We start from the raw sequence: 27,960 nt of genomic DNA, 5'->3' as shown, positions 1-27,960 counted from the left end.
TAAGTAATGGGTTTTGCATGAGCAAGTAAAGCTTTTCATTAAATTGCAAGTGTTTTGAAATTTCATAATGCTTCTACATGTTCTTCAAATACTTACTGAGTTCCTATTAAAGCGTCTACTATGTTTCATAATTTGTGGGTATAAAAATGAATAAGAGAGAATGGGCTCCTACCCTCCAGTGGAGGAGACAAATAAAGGGCAAATAAACAAAAAACTGCAAGCTGTAATAACCAGGAACAAAGAACTTTAAGAGATCTACTTTAGATAGAGTGCTTACAAAGACTCTACAAATGAATAAAGGATATTTAAACTGAGTAAATGACATTTAAACTGAGAACTATAGTGGGAGAAAGACCATTCCAGGCAGAGGAAATAGCAATGTAAAGTTCAGGAGGAAAATGGCCCTGATGTGTTTCAGATACTGAAAGACCAAGATGGATGGAGGCTTAGGGAGGGTGGGTAATAAGTTGAGATAGCCCAGGCTAGGTCATGGAGGACCTCGATGCAATGGAAAGACATCTCTGGATTATGATAGTGGCAGAGGAGATGGAAATGACACCAGACTAGAAATATATTTTGGTGATAAAATCATCAGGATTAACTGATGGGCTGGATATGAAAAGTGAGGAATATGAATGAATCAAAAATAGCTCGAGTTTCTAGCTTGAATAAATGGGTGGTTGCAGAAGATGCAGAGTTGAGGGGGTGGGAGTGTGAAAAACACGATATTGGTGAGGGGAAACAAAACATTCTACTTTGTTTGTACATGTTAAGTTTAAGATGTCTGTGAGACATCCAAGTGCAGATGTAACATTAAGTAGGTAATGGTTATATAAGTTGGAGCTCTGAGGTCTGGGTTATCTATATATAAATTAGGAATCATCAGCATAACAATGATATGTAAGTTAATGGATTTGGTGAAAACACCTAAAGGAAAGTATATAGAGAGAAATGGGTTCCCAAGTAAGCCTGAGGGATACTAGTACTATAGTTAATATTTTCACTAAGATTTCGAAATCAATTTGAAACAACTAAAATATCTTTTATTATAGATGTATAAACAGGCCACAATTCAACTTGTAAACAAATCTTACCTAGTACAGTCATTAGCAATTTGTCTTGTTAAAAAAAAAAAAAAGTTCTTTTTGACAATAACAATCCTGTAACAATAATGGAGTATACCATATAGATGGAAAAATGAATTAAAAAATCTCTCTCTATGTATGGCTCTAGAATGATCTCCAGAATATATTAGTAAGTGAAAAACGCAGGCAGACTATTGTATGTAATAAGCTACCTTTTATGTAAGAAATGGGGGAGGGAGGATACACATACATACTTGCTTATATTAAAAAAAAAATGTAAAAATGACTACCTATGTGGGTAGGAGGTAATACAGTAGAGAGGATAGGGAAAAGCTAGATTTTTGTTTGTTTGTTTGTTTTTAAGATTACTTTGGAACTATGAAAATGTATAGAATTATATTATAACAAAATCAAATTCAAATAAAAAAAAAGAGCAATACCTAAAAAGCAAAAGCAAAATGAAACAAATCTGTGTTTCAAGTTGATGCCTTAACCACAGAAAAGAATTATTTTAGCGACTTTAAAATAAAATAATTTAATACTCAAGGGATATATCATAACAATTTTTTAAAAAATGTTTAAGTCTGAAACTTAAAACTTTTCAATAATCATATTGTTAATATTAATATTGTTACTCAGAAATTATATATATAGTATGTGCTTAGTTTATACATGTAAAGTCAGAAATTATGTTAATGTCATCAGCAACCAAGACTTTCAGCATAGGAGGAAAAAAAGATAAACATAGTCCAAGAAGTTAAGTAAAAATGTAAAATGTGAGTTGGAACTATCAAACTGAATTAATGATGCATATTTTCCAAAAGGGGAAAATATATTTCCTTCATCTGGCCACTGAGAAGACCTAGAAACAATGACAAACTAAGTTGAATGCACACCTTTAGCATCTATATTATCTCTAAATACCATTTCCCACTAAAAGGAACCAGGGCTTTTGGAAGGCTGGTTCCAGATCTGGGCCAAGAAATGTGTAAGGATAACCTGGAGCAGCTCGTCATACCAGGAAGCACATCAAAGTTTATGGGGTTGTGTTAAAAAGACTCAGAAAACAAGATGAATAGGCTCCTCTTAGCTGAAGACAGGACAATTTAAACATCAGACAGTAATAGTTGACCTAAGTACACAGAGAGAGAGTATTCCAAGTGACTTTAAAACACAGCGATTTGATTTGACTGTATACACTGAGTGGGATAAACCCTAAGGATAAAGGAGAAAGAGACAGTTCACAGTAATCATACCTGGTAGTATTTGTACACTTATTTTCAGACTGTTGTGTGTGTACTGTGAGATAAATCAAATGAGCAATTATGTGCTATATTCTAACACTCCCAGTGTTTTTGAGAACTGGGATACTCAGCCTAGGAGAATGGAGTTATATATATGAAAGAGGTTAAATAAAACCCTGTAATCCTGAATTTGATTGGGAAGTATCAATATATATTCATGATATAGTTTCCTTCAAACATACAAACAGAAAAGCATATAACCAAACTAGTTCTGTCTGCCTAAAAGGTGCATTTAGCTAGAAATAATGATCAATCTTGGGACAACGTGCACCCCTAGTATTACGGTCCTAAAATACCATTTACTCTAAAAGGAACCAGAGCTTCTTGGAGAAGTAACTGATTCCTGGCCTGGAATAGAAAATGTACAAGATGAGCCTAGAGCATTTGTCATGTAGCAGGGAAGCTATCTGAGACGATTAGGCTCATGAAATAGGTCTCAAGGGCCAACTTAAATAAGCCCCTGTTGGTCAAAGATGGGGCGATTTGAACATCAATAAGAATAATAATTGCAAAAGAGTAAAACACATCAAGTAAGTTTAAATCCATGTGCTCATGATGAAACTAAAAAAACCACAAACCTTATTTGGTCACCTGTCGCCTCTGGAGACTGTTACGGAACAAACCCATTATTCTGAAAGCTGACCCTTAAAGGGGAAGTATCAAGCATTATGTTCTGACTTTCCTATATATACTCTACTTCAGAGTCATCAACTAGTTGATAAGGAAAAGTTATTTAGAAGAATTCTAGTTTATAAATGCAGAACAAATCACAAACTTGGAATACCACCACTTCACAATTCCTAAAAAATTAACTGAGCCAGGCAAAGATCAATAAAAATTGCTAAAATCATTAGGTTAAGAGCTACTGAGAACTTTACAGATCAGGCCCCATTTTTTCTATGACCCAGTTTTTTTAAACAACTAAGTTAGAAGGTTAAAAGAGAGGGGAGGGAGGCAGTGAAGACTTACAGATTAAAACAGTCTAAAGGGAGAGGTCTGCTTCCAGCTAATATGCAATAACAGATATCAGACTAACCCTCCTGCCTGACAACTAAGACAGACCAAATGTATGGAACAACACTTTTTAAGACACTGTACATCAGGTAATGGAAGACAGGGATTCCAGAGAGACAGGAAACAAATGAGGTGAGCCCTACGATTACCCCAGGTTACTGGCTTGAAAGAGTTTCCAGGCTGTAACATAGTGAGGTGGAGCCCAGGAGGACACTACTGGATTCTAAGTTGGGACAGAGCTGAGAGCCCAGGGAGAACAAGGTAGCAGGAGTTTGCAGGACAGAATACTGGCTAGAATAGCAGTATGGAGAGAGAACTCTGGAGATTTGCAAAGGTCCCCCTCCAGCATTCAGCTGAATACCAATCTGTGCACGTTACCACTACCCAGGGTCGCCACAGAACCACCAGAAAGGATGAGAAGTATTCTTTCTGAGCCAGGAATAGTACCCATGCCCACCAGGCAGAACAGAAAACCTCATGTCGCATGGGCCATCTGGGAGAGTGCTCAAATGGGTCTTGCCTCAGTACTGAAGAATAATTGCCCCTAGAATGAGAACTGCTCTGGTTCTACCTAACAAATTTTTTAAGCAAGATCTGAAAGGAACAAACTGTTTCCACATAACTGCATCCCAGGACAAAGCTCACTATGTCTGGCATCCAATAAAAAATTACCAGGATTGCAAAGAAGCAAGAAAATAAGACCCATAATGAGGAGCAAAGTCATTCAGTCAAAACCAATCCAGAAGTGATGCAAATGTTAGAATTCATAGACAGTGATATAAAAACATTGATAACTATATTTCAGATATTCATAAAGTTCAGTAGAGACATGGAGCAACCTGAAAAAGAACAAAGAGCATTAAAACCACCTGATCTCAAGGCTTATCACCTATAGTGTGGAAGAGGTAGAAGAACGAGGGAGGGACTCTGAAGGGGCACAAGGAAACTTATGAAGATGAGGGACATGCCTGTTATCTTGACTGCAATAGCTTCATGGGTGTATACATATGCCCAAGCTTATCAAGTTGTATACTTTCAACATGTACAGTTTATTGTATATCAATTATACCTCAAGCTGGGGGAAAAAAAAGAGATTTAGAAGACATCAGGTAAATGCAACATGTTAATCTTGCTTGGATCCTGATTTGAACAAACTGTCAAAAAAAAATGATAAATACTGAGGAAATTCAAATACAGACTGTATATTGATGATATTGAGAAGAAGTTGCTCCTCCTAATGTTTGATGTGCTAATGGTATTATGGTTATGTCCAAAAAGTCTATCTTTTAGAGATAAATACTAAAGTACTTATGGTTGATATGATATCAAAGATTTGCTTCAAAATAATTCATGGTAAGGGAGGAAGTGAAGAGAGGTCTAAATGAAACAAAAATGGCCATGTGTTATTGAAGCTAAGTGATGGGTACTTGGGAGTTCATTTCTTCCCTCTTTTGTACATATTTAAAGTTTTCCATAACATGAGAAAAGAGAGGAAGAACAAGAGAGAAAGACATGTAACAACTAAAAGTCAGAACACCTAACTCGACCAATAGTAAACCTTATGATGAACATACTTGTTATTGGTTTTGGGGACCAGTTTCCACATTAGTAAAATGAGGGAGTTAGATTAATATGCACTTTTTAACATTGGTCCATTTCATTTGCATAGGGGGAGTAAACTTTTGTTTTAAAATAGAGTGAACAATGGTTTCTAAGTAAAAGCAATACTGTTCCAAATCCTAACTACATCTAGGGAACAAATTTTTATTCTCCAATACCTTATACAGTGTGTTTATTTCATAAATATGGATAGACTTAAACATGCCCAAAAGAAAAAGGAAAAATTTTAGGAGGAAAATAGTATTGCTAGCCTGAAAAGAACTGCTTACCGTCAGAAGCTTGGTAGTGATACCAGCATCCACTACAGCCTTGTGCATGGCACGTAACGTCTCTAGTTCGGGAGCGGCAATAAACACAACATAGGGCATGAACTCGGATGTCCTCAGCACTTTCAGGGCCTGTGTAGAAGAACAATTACAAACCAATTTATACAGGATTAGAATTTGAATTATGTTACCCTTTAGTTTATACTAAATAATCAAAGTCCATCTGCCCTTTTCCTCAAGATAAAGGACATAATTTAATACTTGCTATCCGCCCCCTCCTCCCTTCTATGCTTTTGATTCCATACAGTACTTTCCTAAACGGTGATCCATTAAATTTTGTTCTGACCTCAATCTCACTACTTTTTGGTACCCTTGAACAAAGGAAAGTATTAAATTTAATGATCCCCAAATCATCAAGAATGATGTAAATGCTTTCCATGTTAATTGTAGAATTCTGTTAATATTGAAAAAGCAGAATAATTTCAGTGTCCATTAATTGGAGAGTGGTTATATAAATAAATATATATCTGCACTATGAAATACCATGCAGCAATTACAAAGAACAAAAAAAGCTCTATAGTACCTAACATGAAAAGATCTTCAAGAAATACTGTTTAATGAAAAAAGCTTAAAGAATCTGTATAGAATTTTTCCATTTATGTATAAGAGAAACAACAACAAAAATAGAAAACTCATTGGGTTGAGTGTAGAATAGTGAGAAGGGGGTCAATAAGGGAGACATGGAATGAGAATGAAATGAATGGTGAGTGGGTGGGTGACTTTAATTTTTATTCCTTATGTTTCAGCCTTGTTCAAATTTTAAATTTAACATTTCCTAACACATGCATTTATATATTACTTAAGCAAGTAAATAAATACTAAACTTCTATCAAGCTTCTATAGCTATCCATGCCTCTGTTGGCTAATAGATCAGAGATTTATTTAACTAGTTGTTGATGCATAATAAGGTTCTCTATCGTCACAGGTAATAGAGGGAAAGAGCCACCCTCATAATCTGAAGAAGAAACAAAAACTCCACAGGAAATAAAACTTAAAAAATAGCTTTGGAATCATGCAGCTTACCTGTGGGTTGACGTCCAAAATGCAAGTTCGTCCAGTTTGGACAACTTCAAGAATAGAGTCAATCTTGGTTCCGTAGAGATTTCCTTCATATTCCCCATGTTCCAAATATTTTCCAGCTTTAATATCTGCTTCCATCTCAGATCGTGACACAAATTTATATGCCTGGCCATCTTTTTCATCTTCCCTTGGTTTCCGTGAAGTAACTAAATAAAATAGCGTTGAGAATTTGTACAGAGACAGTGCAAGGTATTAAAAAACAAACTAAAATGCACAGGGTAGCCTAAGTCTTTTCCATTTAGTGCAGGGGTTGGCAAACTATGGCCTATGACCAAATCTGGCCTGCTTCTTTTTTTTTTTTTTTTTGAACAATGGTGTGTTAGTTTCTGCTTTATGACAAAGTGAATCAGTTATACATATACATATGTTCCCATATCTCTTCCTTCTTATTTTTGTAAATAAAGTTTTATGGACCACAGCCATGTTCATTCATTTTATCGCCTATGGTTTCATTCGTTTTACAATGGCGGAATAGTTGTGACACAGACTAGATGGCCTGCAAAGCCTAAAATATTTACTATACGTGGCCCTTGAATAAAAATGTTTGCTGACCCCTGATTAGGAATGTTTTAAGAGGTAGTCTCCAATATACAATTTATATCCAAAAAATGTGCTTTATAAAGTCAGTTTGAAACTCAAAATATATTTACCTAGAAGCAGAGCCCAAAAGTTAAATTCTTAACTATGGTGAGAGCTAATAAGTGTGAGGTATATTGCAAGTGAACATCTTTTCCAGCTGACCAGCACTCCCCTTCTCCTTAAGGAATATCAATTACAGCCTTTCTTCACAGTTCTTTGAACATTTCCTAGTTGAGTGTCCAACAGATGAGCAAAATTCTATTCTTAGTTGGTATTATCAATTTTCTGAAGTGTAGTTTTACCCATAAATTATCTATCCTTTATCTTGCCCCAGCACCAAACTTTTCTTCTAGCTTCCTTCTAATTAACATTCCCAAATGCTAACTGTTTCGTTTTGCACCTCGGTGGATCTAGCCACCTGGATGTTATTATGGTCTAGTAACTTTCTCTACTCTGACCTGAAGTATTCTGAGAGAATGAGAGAGAAGAGACCAAGTCAAAAACTTAAAACATCCTTTTGTCAGGTATTTTAGAGACATACAACTCCTTTGCAACTTGGCCGTGCTAGGAATGGACGATTATCACTTTTCAAACTGTTGCAAAGGTGCAGAGTTAGGTATTCTCTGCCAACTTGCTAGCACTCCCTAGGAAGAAAAGTAATTTGTGTATGTGTGTGTGTTATTTTCAAGTTTAGCCTTAATCTGAGTTTGCCTAGATCAGAAATAAAACAGTATTCTACTTCTATTAATCAAGTACTTATACATGCAGAATATGTGACAAAATCATTAACCACATGCAATTAAAGTTACAAAGTAATCAGATGAAAAATTGACAGAATTTTGACTATTTGAAATAAGCACAACACATCAAGAAAACTTTTATAAGAAAAAAACTTTAAGTTCAAGCTCAATAATAAGGGTCTAATTCACAAATAAGATTATTATGTACAAGAGGATTCCCTTTTTCCCCTGCTGTTTTCTGGCTCATTCCAGACCACTGTGGAGAGATTTATAAAGTCACTTAAAGAGCTTCAAGATGCTATGATGGCTTTTCATATTCAAAAATGTGTGATCTCTAAGGTTTCTGGGATTATTCACCAAAGGTGGTATGATAAAACTCCTAAGGCAATTTTAAACTCCCCAAATACATACATACTAGGACTTGGCTTAATATCTGTGAAGATAATTTTAGAAGAGTACGACTTTTGGGGACGCACTACAGTGAAACCATATATGGGAACGTGCTGCTTGAAATAAATATGTACAGGCACACACACTGCCCCCCAACACTACCTCCAACGTGTGGAGGGAATCTTAAATTCTTGGTGAAATGTTTTTAGTTTACAGGTGAATTTTAACGACAATACCATTCTCTAGTGAAGACTCAAAAACGAAATCTACATTGGCACATAATTAAGCCCCTTTCCATTTCTAGAACAGAGAAATTAGAACAGGGTGGACTGACTACAGCTGATTCCTTAGGCTTATACGCTAAGCAACTAAGTAATGCGATTGCTTAGAATTTAAGTTTTGTGATTGATAGGCTAAATTCTAATCTTTAGTAGCTCTTCAAATAGTCAGGAAATAATCAACAAAGTAACATTTTATTTGTTAACTATCCCAAGATGTATTAAAGGGAAAACATGATTCATAAGGTAGCTTGTCCACCTGGATTAATAATTTTTTATATTTTATTTTAGGACCATTTCACAATATAAAGAGAAGACTAAGTCAATTTAATCCAACACCAGCATTTACTTCCTTCCCTATGAGACTTCCCCAACCAGCCCACCAGACAATGTGTAGCACAAGACTGTGTATCAAAAATTAGGCAAACTTGTCACACTTCATCAGTATTTTTTTTGTGTGTGTTGATTCTGAGGCTTAAAACAAACAAACAAACTAAACACTATATAAACATGAATGATTTAAAGAAAAGTAAAACACACCTACATTATATGAAGAAGTGATACTTGACAATGTATGGATATACATAAATCTTTCTATATAAAAATTCAGACTTGAATCTTTACTAAAAATAAGTCTTGAAAGGTAAAATAGTACATCTTCTGGAAATTAATTTGGCATGAAGAAATCAAGAAGTTGAAATAAATATATTTAATACTTCTATATTTATAAATCTCTCTATACATCCTTTGGTCTAATAATTTTACATCTGAGATTTATGTATACACATTTTATGATCTCTTTATTTATAACAAAAAAGCCACCCAAACCATATAAATGGGTGATAACAGTAAAGCATGGTGTACTTATATGCTGGAATATTAAGAAGCTAACACAATTAATTTTTTTAGTGTTTTTTAATCATGATAAGATATACATAACAGGGCTTCCCTGGTGGTGCAGTGGTTGAGAGTCTGCCTGCCGGTGCAGGGGACACGGGTTCGAGCCCTGGTCTGGGAGGATCCCACATGCCGCGGAGCGACTGGGCCCGTGAGCCACAGCTGCTGAGCCTGCGCGTCTGGAGCCTGTGCTCCACAGCGGGGGAGGCCGCGATAGTGAGAGGCCCGTGCACCGCGATGAAGAGTGGCCCCCGCTTGCCGCAACTAGAGAAAGCCCTCGCACAGAGACGAAGACCCAACACAGCCATAAATAAATAAATAAAAATTAAAAAAATAAAATAAAATAAAATAAAATACTTGACACTGCAATGAAAAATTTATTAAAAAAAAAAAAGATATACATAACAAAATTTATCATTTTAACCATTATTAAGTGCACAATTCAGTGGCATTAAGTACAGTAACACTGTTGTGCAACCATCACCACTATTCATCTCCAGAACCTTTTTATCATCCTATAGAAAAAAAAAAAATTACACTCACTACTTAATATTCTTAGAGATACAGAAGAGATAGCTCCCACAAACAGATGATGCTGTGGGAAAAAACAGGAAACAGAAAATAATCCTAAAATGAAAAATATGACTACTTATGATAAAACATTGATGAGATAGAAGATAAAGAACTCAAGGTAATCTTTTAAAGAGTAGAATAAAAAGATAAAGGGTTGGACAACATGATTTAAAAAAGTAAGAGACTGAGGAGATGAATCCAGGATGTTCAACATCCAGCTAATAGAAATTCTAGAAAAAGTGAATAGAGAAAACAGGGAGAAATCATCCAAGAAATAGTAATTCCCCAGAATTGAATGACATGCATCTCTAGTCTGAAGCGCTCACTAATCATCAGCACAATAAATAAAAATAGATGCACACAAAGGCACATCATTATTAAATTATAAAATAATGAAAACCAACAAAATAAAAAGACTGAAGGAAAAATCAGGTCATGTATGAAAGGACAAAAATTAGAATGACATTAGACTTCTTAACAAAACTGGGTTAAAGAGTAACATCTTTTGCGTTTTACAATCTAGACTTTCTATTCTCAGATAATCAATCAAATAGAAGACAAAAAAATATACAACTTCAAATACAAAGATGCAGAAATTACATCCCATACAGCATTTTTTGTCAAGTTACAAGGCATGTGCCGTAGCAAAACAAAGCAATAAACCAAGAAAGAAAAAGAATGGGACCCAGGAACAATAGCTTCAACCCAGGACAGCAACAAAGGGAAACATCCCTATGTGCACGTGGGGCAGCCAGAGTGGAGAGTGTGTAGCCCTCACTGAAGCAGGAAGACTGAGGGTTGTGGGACAGAGGTCTCCAAGAAAAAAGCATGACTTACTAAATAAGAGGTTCTTTGGTTTAATACAAAACTATATGCATGAACACATAAGACAAGACAAAGAGGGGAAGAAAAAAACGAACTCTAGAAATTGCTGGGTTGGGGGAGAGGAAGAGGCTGTTCAAGAAAGTGAAACTGAATTAACTGAAACTAGAGCTATCTTTATGCTGGGAGGACACTCAGGAAGTCAGTAGGTAAGGCCTACACTGGACAGGACAAGAAATAGCAGAATGAAGACATTATTAAGAAATATGGAAGACTAACAAAATAAATAGCAGAAAGATTGAAAAGTGACTGTTTCTGGTCTAGGCCAGAGGTGGGGTAGAGGAAAATGGAGTTATTTTTCATTACATATTTTTGAGAACTACTTGATTAAAATATGCTACATGTATTAATTTGATGAAAATGAAAAATAAAATACTTTAAAATACTTAAAATACTTTGATCACAGTGAGATTTTTATTTTGTTAACTACTTAACTATGATTTGTCTGATTTAGTGATTTACAGTGCCTACAATGGAACTCAAAGTCTTACCCTGAAGGGATTACAAACAGCACATGAGGACAATGACAGGGTTATTGCCCCAATACACCCCTAAAAATGTCAGCAATAAGATTACTCACTGAGAACTAAATGTCAAAGCATACTGGATGAAAGCGGAGAAACTCTAAAACTCATCCAAAAGACATGGAGTGATGTTAGGCTAAGATTTGACATGGAAAGCTTAAAGGCATTAAAATACCTACAGAAATTCTGTGTTAATCAAAAGGGGGCTTGGTCAGCAATGGAAGCACAGAAAGGGGACTCATAAAGGCAACACTGGCTTGTGTTCAGGGGAGAGCGCATGTAAGTTCCCACGAGTAAAGGCTCATGTATCTCCAAAATGAATGATATCACTGCCTTATTATAAGGACTAATATACATTTGTACTTAACTCCTTGCTCTAACTCCATTCTCATCAAGCATGCTTCTGACATTATTTAACTTTCCTTGTAAATGTGCAAATAGAGAAAGAACACAAAGATCATAAAATGAGTGTCTGGTTCATTTAATGGTTATATTTCCCATCAGTATTATTGTATTTTGTATATAAATAAATGTGACCTTCATTAATGCTGCCCGCTCTGGAAGAGGAATCTCTCTTGATGTGCTATCAAAAATCAGGTTTAGGACCTTACAGGACTGAAAGCTACAAGCCAGATCACGAGTGTCAGAGGATCCAGCAGGTTTCCCCCGCTGGATGAAAATGGGTGAAAATACAACTTTTCAGATACACATCAACTGTACAAGAAAATGCACAGTTAATGCTGATTTTGCCACAACTCTTAATACTTGCATTTAACGAACACTTCTGGATTGAAGAGTTTGGAGAAGCGATTGCCACCAGGCAGCCAGCTGACATGGCCCACAATGCTATTTCAAGACAGCTGTAGAGTTGCCAAGTTTTTCAGTATCGTCTGCTTGTTCATTTTCATTGGCATAATTAGAAATTACTTGGGAATAAAATAATAATAATCTGCCCCACCCCCACTCCTTCTTTCCAATTAAATAGTAAAGGAAACAGAAAACTTACATGGCACTGTGGTTCCAAATCTAGTGGGATTCAACACTATGAACCTGTTTTTCAAGCTTCTTCGTCCCACACCTTGAGCTCCTATCAATACTAATGTCTTTCTCTGGAAGGGAGGCATTTTGGCTACCTCCTCATATATCTGGATTTCATGACGATCAAATTCTAAAAGTAAGGAAATGGGAAAACATCATATTCAGTTATCTTTTATTTTTATTATTTTTTAATTAATTAATTAATTAATTTTGGGCTGTGTTTGGTCTTCGTTGCTGCACGCAGGCTTTCTCTAGTTGAGGTGAGCGGGGACTACTCTTTGTTGCGGTGCACGGGCTTCTCACTGTAGTGGCTTCTTTTGTTGCGGAGCACGGTCTCTAGGTGTGCGGGTTTCAGTAGTTGTGCCACGTGGGCTCAGTAGCTGTGGCTCGCGGGCTCTAGAGCACAGGCTCAGTAGTTGTGGCGCACAGGCTTAGTTGCTCCGCAGCATGTGGGACCTTCCTGGACCAAGGCTCGAACCCGTGTCCCCTGCATTGGCAGGTGGATTCTTAACCACTGCGCCACCAGGGAAGTCCCTCAGTTATCTTTTATATGGATGAAAAACCTCTGCTATTCTGTTCAGTAATGGCTTAGTTGTCTTGATAGTTAAGTATCACTTGAACTGTACTTAGTACAGATTTTTAAAAATAAATTTGGTAAAGTACAATAAATTATTTTGTACCCTGATTTAAACACCTGCTTCTATTCATTTGCCTTAAAACATTGTCTAACAAAACTAGAAAAATACCCTTACTTTATCCTTATCAGATAATCTATTCCTTAAAACCTGTTTCTTATCAATTCATCAGTAGAAATAATTACTTAATATAATCAAATTGCAAATTAGTTTATGTAATCTATTCCACTAAAAGGTGAGTATCAAATATGGAGGACAGCAGTACACTTAGAGTGGCTGCTTAAATAAGTTTCATAGAATGAGTACCCCCTTCCAATGATATAAATGAATAAATACTGTGTGGTGAACTCTGCAAATATTAGTTTGATTAATAAAATGCATATAGACAACATACTAACATTTAAATATTAAGATTCTAAATTTATGTATAAAATAAAATGTTGGATCTTAACTATTTTCAGTAGAAACACATTCCAAAATTATGATCAATGGGGAAATTTTCTATTTTGCAAGAAAGCTTTAAGAATATATATTTAATGAACAATAAAGCCCAAGAGGATTTGAAATAGTATATTACCTATTATTATGGCTATAACTCTCAATCTATAGTAATAACACTTCTTCCTTAGGTTATTATCTTAACAGCAACACTTTCTTTGCACAATTTCTCCACAATAGATTAAGGGAGAGTCTAATTTCCCCTTATTATAATATTATTATTATAATATATTATTAGATTATTTCCTTTATAATGTGCTATTTAGTTTATTACCAATATAGAGGTAGCTCTGAAGTCAAGAAAGCACTTTAAAATTATCAATTCTTTTGAGTAAGCCTCCAGAACCTTCTGATTCTAAGAGCTGCATTTCACTCCTATTAGCCTTTATAACTGAAAAGAATAACTGTGGTAGGTGTCATATTTATCTTTCTTTAAGTCTGAAAGATTTAAGAAAGAATCCTACTAGATCAGGCTAAGATTTGTTTGGTCCAGTATTATTTTTCCAAAAGTATCATGGACAATGTTATGGCAGAATATGGTTGCCCTTAATCATAACTCTTTTATTATCTTTATAAAGGCATTCTGTTCTGTAGAAATGACACAAGTTTCTATCAAAGTTCTTGAACAAATAGTTTCCATTGTCACATTGTTCCTTCATTAATACAAGCATAAATCCTAACCAATTCATTTTATTATAAACTATGAGTATAAAATAAAGCACACTAGTGATAGTGCAAGTATATATATCAGGATTTAAATAATGCCTGTATATTATTGTACCAAGTGTTCACATGGCAGTCCCTTGCAGTTGGGTACTAATCTGAATTAATTCATTTAAAATTATATATTTAGAGTGTATGCCACATTGAGTAATGATATAAAGCTATTTCATACTTCACTTGGATTTCTCAAAAAAGTATTTAAAACATACCTGTGGGGCTTCCCTGGTGGCGCAGTGGTTGAGAATCTGCCTGCCAATGCAGGGGACACGGGTTTGAGCCCTGGTCTGGGAAGATCCCACATGCCACGGAGCAACTGGGCCCGTGAGCCACAACTACTGAGCCTGTGTGTCTGGAGCCTGTGCTCCACAACAAGAGAGGCCACGACAGCGAGAGTCCTGCGCACCGCAATGAACAGTGGCCCCCGCTCGCCGCAACTAGAGAAAGCCCTCGCACAGAAACGAAGACCCAACACAGCCAAAAATAAAAAAAAAGAACAGTTTAAAAACAAAAACAAAAAAAAAACAAAACAAACAAAAAAAACATACCTGCATTTCTGGTTGTGAGATACATCATCTTTTTCTTTTTTTTGCTACTTATGGTTCCACAAAAAGGTCCTGAAGGATGACAAGGCAAATATAACTTAAATATGTCAGACTATATACATTGCCCTGTGGTGTTCTATAGGGGTGGGAGAATTATCTTCCCAGTGTTGCATCCTACAAAGCAGAAGCAGGCAGGGGTGAGTTGAGCCACTGAATTCTGATACAATACCAGCAGGTGGCAGAAAGGGAACAAAAAGTTTACTTTTGAGAGCAGTACACTAAAGCAGATGAGAGGGATTAATTCTAGATATATTTTAAATAAATTCATCAGCTAATTCAGATGAAAGAGGCAAAGAAAGGTGGCCACAAAGGACTACTTGTTACTTATTGTATCGAGTTCATCACCTGAATTGTCCCAGTCTCTTCTAACAAATGCCTTTCTCTTCTCTTCCAGGAACTGGCTTGGAATGAGACCAGCGCTTCCTCCCTCTTTTACATGGCTAGCCTAGAATCAAATTAATGAATTGTATATCTCAGTGATCAAAATTTGAGACCACATTCTAATAAGTAGGACAAGCAATAGTCAGTTAAAAAATAAAATCACATTTGATCTTAAGAAACTGACCTTGATATTTAAATCCATGGCATTGTCAGGATATTGAAACACTTTAGTACTGAGGAATCAATGGGTACCTAACCAGTGTGCTATTTGGTAGTGAATTTTTAGACCAAAATACAAAGGTGTACAGGCTCTTTAAATTACTAAAACTTTTTATTTATAATACTAAACTAGTGAGAATGGAAAGGAATAAATGCTGTTATGTGTTGGCACCTAGTTAGGTGTTTGTTATCCAATAATCCTACTATGTTGGTATTTCCTGAGGCCAAATCAATGGGGAAAAAGAAAAAAGAGAGACAGCACTGGGAGAACAGAGTGGAGAGTTTAGTTCATGCTACCAGGAATCTGAATATCCTGAGGGGGAGTAAGTTTAAAATAGGTAAAACCTCACCTACTGTCAACAAACTAACTTTTAAAAATGAAACCCAAAGAAGTGCTATTTCAAAATAGTGGCTGGAGAACTGGCTACTAACGGCTTATCCCACAACATTAGTGACTTTATCCTTACAGCTAGCACAGAAAAATCCAGTATCACTTTTAGCAATTAAAATCCTGAAAAATACAATTAGAGTAATAGATGACAAACATGCAGGAAGGGATAGAGATAGATAATGGTGACGGGGTTAGAAGAGAAAACTAAGAGATGGCATTCACAGAGAAGGGAAAAAAGAGAAAACTGGGAAAGTTTAAAAAAGGACACTGTCACAGAAAGCAGATTTTTTTAGATCAGTTCTAAGAAATTCAGTGGAAACCTCTTGAAATCATGGATTCCATTTAATTTACTCATTTCTTAGTTCTCTCACCACACTGTGCCCTTATACATCATAATGTCTTAATGTAAATTTAAGGACATATTAGCAAGACTATTCTTATTCTTGTAATTCATTCCCCCTTAGAAGTCAGTATAACTTATTAGAGCTAATGTGAGTTACTAATATCTCCATTTAATTCAGAATTTAGTGCTAGGTACCAGGTCCTTTTCTTTCACACTTTGTTCCTTAATGAGACTCTCTTTTGCTTTTACAGTTTAAGAGATTTTAGACTTTGTTTCTCCAGTTCTGAATACTGTGGTTGCTAGTCAGTGTAAACAATTACAAAACCAGACTTATTACTTATGCTAGAGTTTTCTGAAAACTGTATTAGTGGAAAGGAAAAGGAAGACCATCACACATCTTCTGGAAAATGGAGGGGGGAAAGACAGTGATAACACACATCCCTTTCCATACACACAGATTTCAATCCAAGACCAAACAACACGGATGATAAAGCAAGCCTTCATTTCTCAATTACTGAGAAGAGGTGGGCAAATGGATTTAAGACCTTAAGAAATTACGTTTTATTTGTCATGAATGTATACATAGAGGAGACAAGAGGAAGACTACTCTACCTACAGTAAAAGACTCCTAGTTAAAAGGAACAAACACTAAAAAGGGATGACCCCCAAGTGAGTTGTTCCTACCCAATACTATATTTTACTGCAATCACATGTGGAAGAACTGACTGGTCTAGTCTCTAAACCAAAGGAAGAGCACCACAGGCTAGTTAATTCTGCATTTATTAACAGCTACTCACAAATTCCCTCTCAATTTGGTCTTCTGTCCACAAAATTAGCAGCCATGAAGCAGGAGCTGTTCATGCAGGAAAAATCATTGGAACAAATGCTAATACCTTCTTCCTGAATATTCAGATATTGGCCAGATCTAAGATTAAAAATAAAAAGGCAGTTGAAGAAATTTTGAGAAGCATACTAACCTGCCACCAGTTGGGGTCTTCTCTGTTTACAATCTGAAGAATTTCTCCTTTTGAAAACTTCAATCCTGCTTCTTTGCAGGGTATCAGGTTATCATTGTATGGATTATAATCAAAATGACATTTCACAAATACCTAAAACACAGCACAATTAAAAATACTAGAGATGTATCATTTGTCATGGGATTTCTGGAATCTTTTTCAAAGCACTGTGATTTAATTGTAACTGACAATGTATTTAGTACTTCAACTAAGGAACTTGTTTTCCTTAAATAAGTATAAAATTATTAGAACATTAATAATTTGGTATCAGAGAAGAAAATAAGAAATAAACGTTAGTACTACATTAAATTTTTGTTTCTATTTTTAACTTTCTAACTGTAAATCAACGGAGTTTGGCAATTGTGTTCTTCCACCATTCTGACACTTTCTCCCAATCTTTTCACGTGATTTTCCAACCAACACTGCGTAATTTTTATGCAAGTAAATGCTACTTTCTAATTAACATCCTGAATTAATATATGCAGCTGATTTAAGGCATGTATTTCAGATATAATAGGATTGACTTCTTAAAAGTTTCCTGAAGCAAAAATTAAATACTAAAAGTTCATATTGAAATCAGGCCTGAAATATATTTATTAAACTTAAAAAACAACAAAATACAACCCACTTTCATCCCTGGTAATAACATATATTTTTAATCACACAGATTCACACTAGCCAAAATTAGTGTGGAAAATACTTTTCTGGAATCATCTTGCTTTCATGTAAATGATCAGCATTAAATTAATTGTAAGACAAATACTGAAAAAGCCTTGAAACTATTTTCCAATTTAAATTCACTTAACCACACAAATTTCCTTTAAATCTGTTTTATTAATAAAAGTATGTCAATTACCACTATTAGTTATGATCGCCAATATCCAAAATATTTAGTTTATTAATTTTAATTTGAATTCTAATTAAGTTAAGCATTTTCAGTATTTGACGGCAAGTTCAGAGCAATTACTTTCTTAATACAGACTTTTTTTCAGGCATATTTATAGAAATTCAAATTTTATCTGCTAAGGAACTGACTTAGTATTTATCAGCAGGTAAACTAGCAAGCAGGAAAGCACATAATTAGTCAAAATAACAATGTTATTTTTCTATTTATCATACTTCTATAAATATAACCAAACAAGATATTCAAATAACACAAGCAGATATATTACATTATTAGTGTACTAAAATGTAATGTGATGGATGCACATTAAAATAATTTAAAAATAACTAAATTTGGGAACATGACAAAATTTTAGTTACTTACAATTAGATGATTTTGATACAAAGCATTCAGAATATTTTCAATAACTTTTGAAAGGCTAAATATTAATGCTTAAAAAAATCAGTAAGCCAATAATTTTTTTCCTGATGTACAATTTTAGAAATATCTCAAAGGCAAGCATACAAACAGTATTAAGATCGCTAAAATGTGACAATTGGCTAACTTGACAATGGCATGCAGCTCAATGTTTTGGCAATGGAAAAAACCCAAAATGATTAAGTGTAATTAAGGTAAATTTAGCTGGCTGATAAGACAGAAAAACAGAGTACCGGAGAATGTCCTGGAATGACATCATACCTGACGGACGTGTGATGGATGCCTCTCCATATTGATGCAACTCTAAAAATACATTTTTCATTGCATAAATAAAGCCAGACTTTAAACTGATAATAAATTAACAAAATACAAACAAACTACTGGCCCATTTTTACTTCACTCATTTGGTAAAGCAACTACTTCCCTAATTAATTGTCCATAGGCTATTAACACCTGAAAATGATAGAAGCAAAAGAGGTGTTTGAGATGAGGCAGAGAAGAAGGATGGATATGCAAAGTTGTAAAAATACTTGGATACTCCTTACTTCTCAAGAAAGCTGCACTGAATTAATAGTAAGAGGATCCTGTCATCTAACCATGAATGTGTTTATTATTCTTATCTGTGGGACAGAATATATTTTGTAACAAAAGGCTCAGACTTTCTGAGTTAGTCCAAGTTTCAAATATTCATTTCTCTACTCTCATCAAATTGTTCTGGAAATGTCATTATTTGTCAAACAAACCACATCTCTCCAATATAAAAGATTTCTGGAAGAAGCAATTTTATTTTTTCATTAACCAAATTAGTTTTGGAACATTACTCCCAAGCTCAAAAACTCAGATTAAACTAGTTTTACTCTGAACTTTGAAAATTTGTCTGAAAAATCAATGAACCCAACCTTTGACCTAAACATTTTGTAATGACCTTTAAATCACAGAGTTTTGACTAGATTTAGTATAATTGTATTTTATTAAGTATATTTTAAAGTGTTTCATTAATAGGCTATGGATGTTAACTGTTCATTGGTTATTAAGAAGTTACTAAATACAACCTGCTAATATATTTCAATCTCATATTCTTATCTCTAACAGAACTGAATAACCAACAATCTAAAGTAGAAGGAAGAGAAAAAAGAAAGTACAAATGGCTTTTAAACACAGGAGGAGATGTTAACCTCACTCTGAGTAGAAATACAAATTAAAACTATATTATAATAACATTTCCTTCCTGTCACATTAGCAGGAATCCAAATATTTGATAACATTCTGTAGATAGGAAAATGCCTATTGGCCCATAGTCCTAACAGGTTGGTGGAAGAACTGGTTTAATCCCTTGGGAGAACAATTCAGCAAAGCTATCAAAATTATAAATGCAAAAAACCTCTGACCTAGTAATCCACCTCTGGGAATGTGTTCAACAGCAGTGTTACTCAGATATATGCAAAATGACTTACGTAGAAGACTATTAACTATTGAATATGTCCTAATCACAAAAGATTGGAAGCAATCTTAACTGTTTAACAATAGGGAGTGAGGACTAGACTGGTAGTAGATTAGGAGGGAGATTTCAGCTGAATACATATTCCTATTTCTTGACTTCTAGAACCATGGGAATGATTCACCTATTCAAAAATTAAATTCTTATGGTAATGAAAGTAGAGATAAAATGACTCCCACTTCTGACTAAGAGAAGTAACAAGGACCCACCCTCTAATCTGAAACAACTAAAATACTGGACAAAACATATGAAATGTTTGTCAAGACATCAGACAACAAACAGTGATCCCTAAAAACTGGAAACAAACAAGATGAACTATACAATTGCCCCAATTAACTGCACAGAAAAAGTTTCCAGGTTGTAACCCAGAAAGGGGGACTCTAGGTAGAGCCTGGTGGTCTCCAAGTTGAGGAGATGAGCTGAGAGACAGGGAGATCAAGGGGGTTACAGTGCACAGAATAGAGTGACGGTGAGGAAAGGGTTACACAGAGAAAGGGCTCAAGAACTAGAGGACTCCCTCCAGCGTTCAGCTGAATACTGATCAGTGCATGTCATGAGTACGATCAGGTAAAGAATCAGCATTATGGGGAACAATATCAGGAGGTTATGCAGGGTCAGAAATAGTTTCTGTTATCACCAGTGTGAGTGGAAAAACCTCATAATTCATGAAGCATTCAGTATTCGGAAGGGTTTTGCCCTAGACTTAATCCTACTCTGGTTGCACCTAACAAAGCTTAAAAAGCACAATCTGAAAGGATCTAACTGCTCCCACATAATGTAACTATCCTAGAACAAAACCTGAGAATATTTCTAAGAATACAAAAATATCCAGCACTCAGCAAGGTAAAATTCATATCTGGCAGCCAATCAAAAATAACCAGACATGGGGCTTCCCTGGTGGCGCAGTGGTTGAGAATCTGCCTGCCAATGCAGGGGACACAGGTTCGAGCCCTGGTCTGGGAAGATCCCACATGCCGCGGAGCGACTGGGCCCGTGAGCCACAACTACTGAGCCTGCGCGTCTGGAGCCTGTGCTCCGCAGCAAGAGAGGCCGCGACAGTGAGAGGCCTGCGCACTGCGATGAAGAGTGGCCCCCGCTCGCCGCAACTGGAGAAAGCCCTCGCACAGAAACGAAGACCCAACACAGCCAAAAATAAATAAAAAAAAAAAAAAAAAAAAAAACCAGACATGCAAATAAGCAGGAAAATACAACCTAAAATATGGAGAAAAATGAACCAATTAAGAGTGACCCGGTACAGCCACTATGGAGAACAGTATGGAGGTTCCTTAAAAAACTAAAAATAGAACTACCAGATGACCCAGCAATCCCACTACTGGGCAGATACCCTGAGAAAACCATAATTCAAAAAGAGTCATGTACCAAAATGTTCATTGCAGCTCTATTTACAATAGCCAGGACATGGAAGCAACCTAAGTGTCCATCATCGGATGAATGGATAAAGAAGATGTGGCACATATATACAATGGAATATTACTCAGCCATAAAAAGAAACGAAATTGAGTTATTTGTAGTGAGGTGGAAGGAGTTAGAGTCTGTCATACAGAGTGAAGTAAGTCAGAAAGAGAAAAACAAATACAGTATGCTAACACATATATATGGAATCTAAGGGAAAAAAAAAAAAAAAAAGGTCATGAAGAACCTAGTGGCAAGACGGGAATAAAGACACAGACCTACTAGAGAATGGACTTGAGGATATGGGGAGGGGGAAGGGTAAGATGTGACAAAGTGAGAGAGTGGCATGGACATATATACACGACCAAACGTAAAATAGATAGCTAGTGGGAAGCAACCGCATAGCACAGGGAGATCAGCTCTGTGCTTTGTGACCACCTAGAGGGGTGGGATAGGGAGTGTGAGAGGGAGGGAGATGCAAGAGGGAAGAGATATGGGAACATATGTATATGTATAACTGATTCACTTTGTTATAAAGCAGAAACTAACACACCATTGTAAAGCAATTATACTCCAATAAAGATGTTAAAAAAAAAAAAAAAAAAAGGAGTGACCCGGAAATGACAAATGGGACTGATTTAGTAGGCAAGGACATTAAAATAGTTATTTTTAACTTTACATATTGTAGTCATATGTTCAAGAAGCTGGAGGAAGGATTCGGCATGTTAGGTAGAAACACGGCAGACATAAAAAGATTCCATTCAAATTTCTAGAGATGAAAACAAAAATATCTGAGATGAAGAGTACACTGGATATGATAAACAGATTAGACATTTTAGAAAAAAAAATAATAAATTTGAAGACAAAGCAATAGAAGCTGTCCGACATGAAAAAGTGGGAGAAAACAAGACTGAATAAATGAAAAGAGTATCAGTGAGCTATGGGACAACTTCAAGGAGCCTAACATGTATAACTGGTGTCACCAAAGGACAGGAGTAACAGAGGAACAGAAAAAATATTCCAAGTAATAACAATCAAAAAATTTCCAAATCTAATGAAAGAGTCTTTTTAACAACTGAAGCTGGAAAAACTGGATACCTACATGCAAAAACAAAAACCCCAAACCAACGCTTTGATCCATATCTTATACCCTATATAAAAACGCAGTGTAAATGGATCACAGAGCCAGATGTAGAGTATACAACTATAAAACTTTTAGAAGAAAACATAGGAAAAAATCTTTATAACCATGTGTTGTACAAAGATTTTTTCACACAGAACAAAAGCATGATCCATAAAAAAAAAAAAGGACAAATTAGACTTCATCAAAATTAAGAACGTCTGCTCTTTGTATTAGTGTTAAGAGAATGAAGACGAGCCCCTTCTCACTTGGAGAAAATCTTTGTAAATCATAATTTCGATAAAGTACTTGTATCAAGACATAAAGAATTCTCAAAGCTAAATAATAAGGAAAAAAACAACTCAATAAAAAATGGATGAAAGATTTGAAGACATCACCAAAGTTGTCATAAGCATGGCAAATAAGCACATGAAAAGATGCTCAATATTAGCAGTCATTAGGGAAATGCAAATTAAAATCATGATGAGACACCATGACACACCTATGAGAATGGCTAAAATTATAAAGACTGCCCATACCAAATGCTGGTGAAGATGTACAGTAATTGCAACTTTCCTATAGTGCTGGTGGGAATGTAATTAGTACAACCACTTTTGAAAACAGTATGGCCATTTCTTTACAAGTTCAACATATACCTACCAAATGACCCAGTACTTCAACTCTTAGGTATTTACCTGAGGGACTTACATGTAAATGTCCATAGCATCTTTATTTATAATAGCCCCAAACTGGAAACAACAAAAATGTTCATTAGCCAGTTAATGGATAATCAAACTGTGGTACAGCCATGCAATGGAATACTACTTGTTAATAAAAAGGAATCAACTACTGATACACATAAAAACATGGATAAATCCCCAAATAATTATGCTGAGTGAAAGAAGTCACATTAAAAAAAAGGCAAAATCAAAGGATTCATGTTGTATGAATCCATTTATATAAAAATATAGAAAATGTAAACTAATTTATAGTGACAGAAAGAAGAGCAGTACTTGCCTGGCATGAAGGTTGGGCTGGGGGTAAGGAGCAGGAGGGAAGGATTACAGTGGACCCAAGAAAACTTCTGGGGGTGATAGATATGTTCACTGTCTCAACTGTGTTGAGGGTTTCATGGGTACATAATAGATATGTCCACATTTATTAACTGTATGGTTTAAGTATATGCTATTTATACAAACTTTACCTCAAAGATACCTTTAAAAAGTAAAGCTAAAAATAGTCAAAGTACTGACAAAATAAAATATTGCACAGGAGTATGCTGTGCCTATGCAAAGGATAATAATTAGCAGAAGAAGAAAAATCATGAAATGGATGAAAGGCTGGAGAAACATCTCCAATCATGACCTTTGTCGTAAATCAGAAGGAGGCTGGTAATTCGTTTGGGAATGCGCTGGCTGAACATGGTACGAGTGCTACGTACACACTCTCAGTCTCAAGCCATAGTTTCAGGTCCGGTCCCCCTGAGTTCCTGAGTTTACACATCAGAGTAAGTGACAAGGTAGTGAATGCAGTGATCAGAGTTGCTAAGAAGTTCTCTACAATAATAACAGATAATTAAGGGAGAATGTTATTTTTCTAAAGATTTTCAAAGTGTATGAACTCAGCCTATTCAAATGCACACTCACAAACAACATATTTTGAGATCAGCAAGGAAACTAGATTATATATTTGGTTTAAAAAGCTTTCAGGGGCAGTTCACACTTCTGTATGGTAAATAATCATACGTGGGCCACAAGTTTAAGCTTCTGTTAGTTAAAAAAATTTTTTTTAAAAATTTATTAACCTGGCTGCTCTGAAATCATACTACTAATAATTCTTAATTTACATTACACTTGAGTCATTAGTTCATGCAAGGCCTGCTTTTATTTTTTTATTTTGTTAGTTTTAACAATATAATAAAATTCATGAGCTTGCCACTCAAAGCAGAGGCTAGAAACCTACATGGTCCTCCTGCCCACATTGCATTCCATCCCACCACCCTCGCTTCCCCAACAGTGAAGGTAACCCTCATCCTGAATCTTGTGTCCACAAACTCCTTGCTTTCCTTTTGGTATAGTTTTATTAAACCTATATGTAATCTGTAAAAGTATATATATCTAGTTATTTAAAACTTAAAAAAGATAGTATCATGCTCTGTGCATGTACTCTTTTGGGGAACTGACATGCTTGTTAACATGTTTCTAGCTGTACATATTGCTCTAAGAAATTACGTGTCTTAGTATACGTAAACATTCAACCCTAATAATGCTAAACCTTTTTCCTCCCAACGTGGTTATACCAATCTGCACTGCCACCAGCAATGTAGAAGAAATACTCTATATTCACAGTTACATTTTTTGCCAACTGAATGTTATAAAATGGTATCTCACATTGTGATTTTTAATATCTCTTCATATGTTTACTGACCATGTATCCCCTTTTACTTGATTTGTGTATGTAGAGTTTCATATATTATCCCTGTGAATAACCAATTTCATTCATTGAATAGTCTTTCTCACTGAAAGACATATCATCTGTCAGATATCTAAGAAATGTATGTGTGTAGGTCTCTTTCTGAACTCTCTCTTCCACTGTTCATTCTGTCTAGTCCTAAGCCAATAATATCACGTATCTTAATTCCTACACATTAATAATAAGCCCCTCTTCCTGCTTTTCTGCCTCAAAAGTGTCTTGGCTATGCATCTTATCAAATACCATTAAAAACCTTATTGAAATTTTCACTGGAATTTAACTGAATCTACAAGTCAATTTAAGGAAAACTGATATCTTCATAATATTGTCTTCCTGTCCATGAACATGATATATCTGTTTACTTAGATCTTACTAATTTTTTGTGTATGGAGGTCTCGAATATTTTTGTCAGATTTATTCCTAGACATAAATGTGACATTCTCTGACTCTATTATAAATGTCCTAGTTAATTTCTAGATGTTTACTTACGGCATATAGAAATGCAACTGACTTTTGTATATTAATCTTATTTTCAAGTATCTTGCTAAATGATTTCTAATAATTTATAGTTTGGGGGGGTTTCAAATAAAAAATCTTACTATTTGAAAATAATATTTTATTTTCTCCTTTACAAGTCTTTTGCTTCCATAATTAATTTATTTTTGTCTTCATGTGCTTATGGAACTTTCCATAAAATATTGAACGTAAGTGGCGCTAATAAACATCCTTCTCTAGTTCTGAATTTTTTTAACGAAGCAATGACTTTATTAATCCTTGTTTTAAAACTTTATGTTCTGGCTTCTTTGGCTTAATTAACTGCAAAATAAATAACTGTATAAACAATAATTTAAAAAGCAGCAGTGTCCAAGAGCCTCAGAATTTAAAATATTACAGGTTTCGATATTTCACTATATCCTAAACAAAATTTTTTAGGAGTCAAAATTCTTGAAGTTTCGTTTTTTTTTTTTTTTAAAGAAGTGGTCAATTCCCTTTGCTTCACTGTTGGAAGCCTCATCAAAATTCTAAACAAGATCACCCTCCTCCCCAGTAGCAAGTGGAGCTTTTCCATCCAGCTTATGCCAGGATCTTGAAAACTTGCTGACACCAAGCTGGTCTAAGATTGGGGTGACCTTTCTGTCAAGGGCTTTGTCTCAGCATGGCTGGTAATGGTGAAAGTGTTTGCTGCCAGAGACCTCTGAGTGTTAGGACTGTTAAGGTGGATCATCACTCCCTGGTTTGCAAATATATTTACCTCTTTAAAAGTCAGAGATACTGTTTATTCCTAGTTTCTTTAAGGAGAACTGAAGATTTTTTATCATCTGTTATAACAGATATTTGTAATATCATCTGTTAATCTATATATCATCTGAGGGTGGTTCCTTTTTACCCTCACAATTATGCCTGAAGTTTGGCAAGTTTCTCTTGGTTTATGGTGGGTTTTTCTCATCTTAGGGTGGAAACTGGGCTTCACAGGGGCCTGGGGTTGGCACTCAAGTAGTCTCAGGCAGACCAGCTTAGACTCCAGTTCCTGATTTTAAAGAGAAATGCTTCTAACAGTCAACTATTGAGAATAATGTTTTAGGTTTTTTAATTAAAAAAAATAAGATTAAGGAGGTTCTTTCCTGTTCCTAATTTACTAATCTTTTTAAAAAAATCATAAGTATTGAATTTTATCAAATTCTCTACTGATATTTTTCTCCTTTAATCTGTTAATGTGTTTGGTTACATATATGGATTTTCTAACACGAAACCATCCTAGCATACATGGGATAAATCCAACTTGGACATGTTGTAGTATCTTCTTTATATATTAAATTTCATTTGCTAATATATTACTGAGAATTCTTACATGTATATCCTTGAGTGAAATAAAACTGTAATTTCTTTTCATAACATTTTTTGCACCTGGGTCATAATGGCCTCAAAGAGAGAATTCCCATCAATTTGGCCTTAAATAAAGAAATGGAATTTTAAACAGCCTTTGGAAACCCAACATACATGTAAGTTGGAGAACTTCAGAATTAGCTGCAACTTCTAACCCATCCTGGTCTTCAAATTAAAAATATAGATTCTTAGGTCTCATGAAAGATTTTGGATTTTTAGTAAGCACCTCAAATGTTACTGATAAAGATGATCCACTGACCATGCTTTGAAAAACAGCACCCTGGAATGCAGACCTCCTGGCTTCCATCTGCTCTCACGGCAATAAGAGAAAGAGTTAAGACAGGCCCAACAGGACTACATGGTGGAGCTTCCAGTGAGTGAAAGAGGGGCAGAGTTGGAAAGGCTGAAAGCCGTTGATTCCCATTAGTGTCTCTTAGTAAGAGGACCACAGTGTGCCCAGGACAGTCATATTCCAGCATAACTGGTAATCATTCCCCCTCTCACTTTAAAAATGTCCCAGTTTGGCTGTGTTTTCTCTCTCCTGTTGGAAGGCTTCCTGTTAGAGTCTTCTTTTTTATGGTAAGATAGGTCTGAGACTGCCTCAGGCTTGGATGGAAGGCCTCTCCTTCCCCATTTCAATGCCCTCTCCCAGTTCTGAAGACTCCATAAAAAGCAGCGTTTGAGAAGGCACAGGACGGACAAAAATGTATGCCTAAGATAGGGCTAAATACCCTTGCATTTCACATCATCCAGACCATTCACCAGGTGCAGAATCTACAAAGGAATTTGGGCCAAAGCCCTAGCTACTAATATCACAAAAATTACTTTTTCCCATAAAAGTCCATCATAGCCATGGTGAGCTGGTAGGAATTCTGAAGTGTGAACCACAGGGGAAAAAAAAAAATCTTTCTAACTATCACAACTAACATATAATTTAAAAATAAATACATAAATCTTAAGTTCTACTTTTCCAATCTACTCAGGTGTCAACTGAGGAAAAAAGGTAGTCTGAGAGGTACTAGTTATTTAAAATGTCTAATTTTTAACACCAGTTCTTTCATGATTCTTTTCCTTGAAGACAAGGTCTCTACCCTTCATCTGAACCAAAGTTCAC

The 27,960-nt window shown here is 35.4% G+C and overlaps 1 protein-coding gene and 1 pseudogene across 2 annotated transcripts in view; both read right to left on the bottom strand.

Moving 5' to 3' along the window:
- Positions 1 to 27,960, bottom strand: part of PALS2 (protein associated with LIN7 2, MAGUK p55 family member) — a 108,691-nt gene that overhangs the window by 948 nt on the left and 79,783 nt on the right. For both annotated transcript variants that reach the window (XM_061197839.1, XM_061197840.1), the window contains exons 6-11: positions 17,100 to 17,231; positions 15,134 to 15,233; positions 14,732 to 14,800; positions 12,299 to 12,460; positions 6,373 to 6,575; positions 5,293 to 5,421 (exon numbers count right to left, since the gene is read on the bottom strand). In XM_061197839.1, coding sequence (XP_061053822.1) covers positions 5,293 to 5,421; positions 6,373 to 6,575; positions 12,299 to 12,460; positions 14,732 to 14,800; positions 15,134 to 15,233; positions 17,100 to 17,231 — 795 coding nt within the window. The remainder of the gene's footprint in view (positions 1 to 5,292; positions 5,422 to 6,372; positions 6,576 to 12,298; positions 12,461 to 14,731; positions 14,801 to 15,133; positions 15,234 to 17,099; positions 17,232 to 27,960) is intronic.
- Positions 25,892 to 27,325, bottom strand: LOC133097026 (transcription factor BTF3-like; annotated as a pseudogene).

This window comes from Eubalaena glacialis, chromosome 8, assembly GCF_028564815.1.
Source record: "Eubalaena glacialis isolate mEubGla1 chromosome 8, mEubGla1.1.hap2.+ XY, whole genome shotgun sequence".
Taxonomy (NCBI): Eukaryota; Metazoa; Chordata; class Mammalia; order Artiodactyla; family Balaenidae; genus Eubalaena; species Eubalaena glacialis.
Note: the sequence above shows the minus strand (reverse complement) of the source record. Positions and strands in the feature narration are given on the sequence as shown.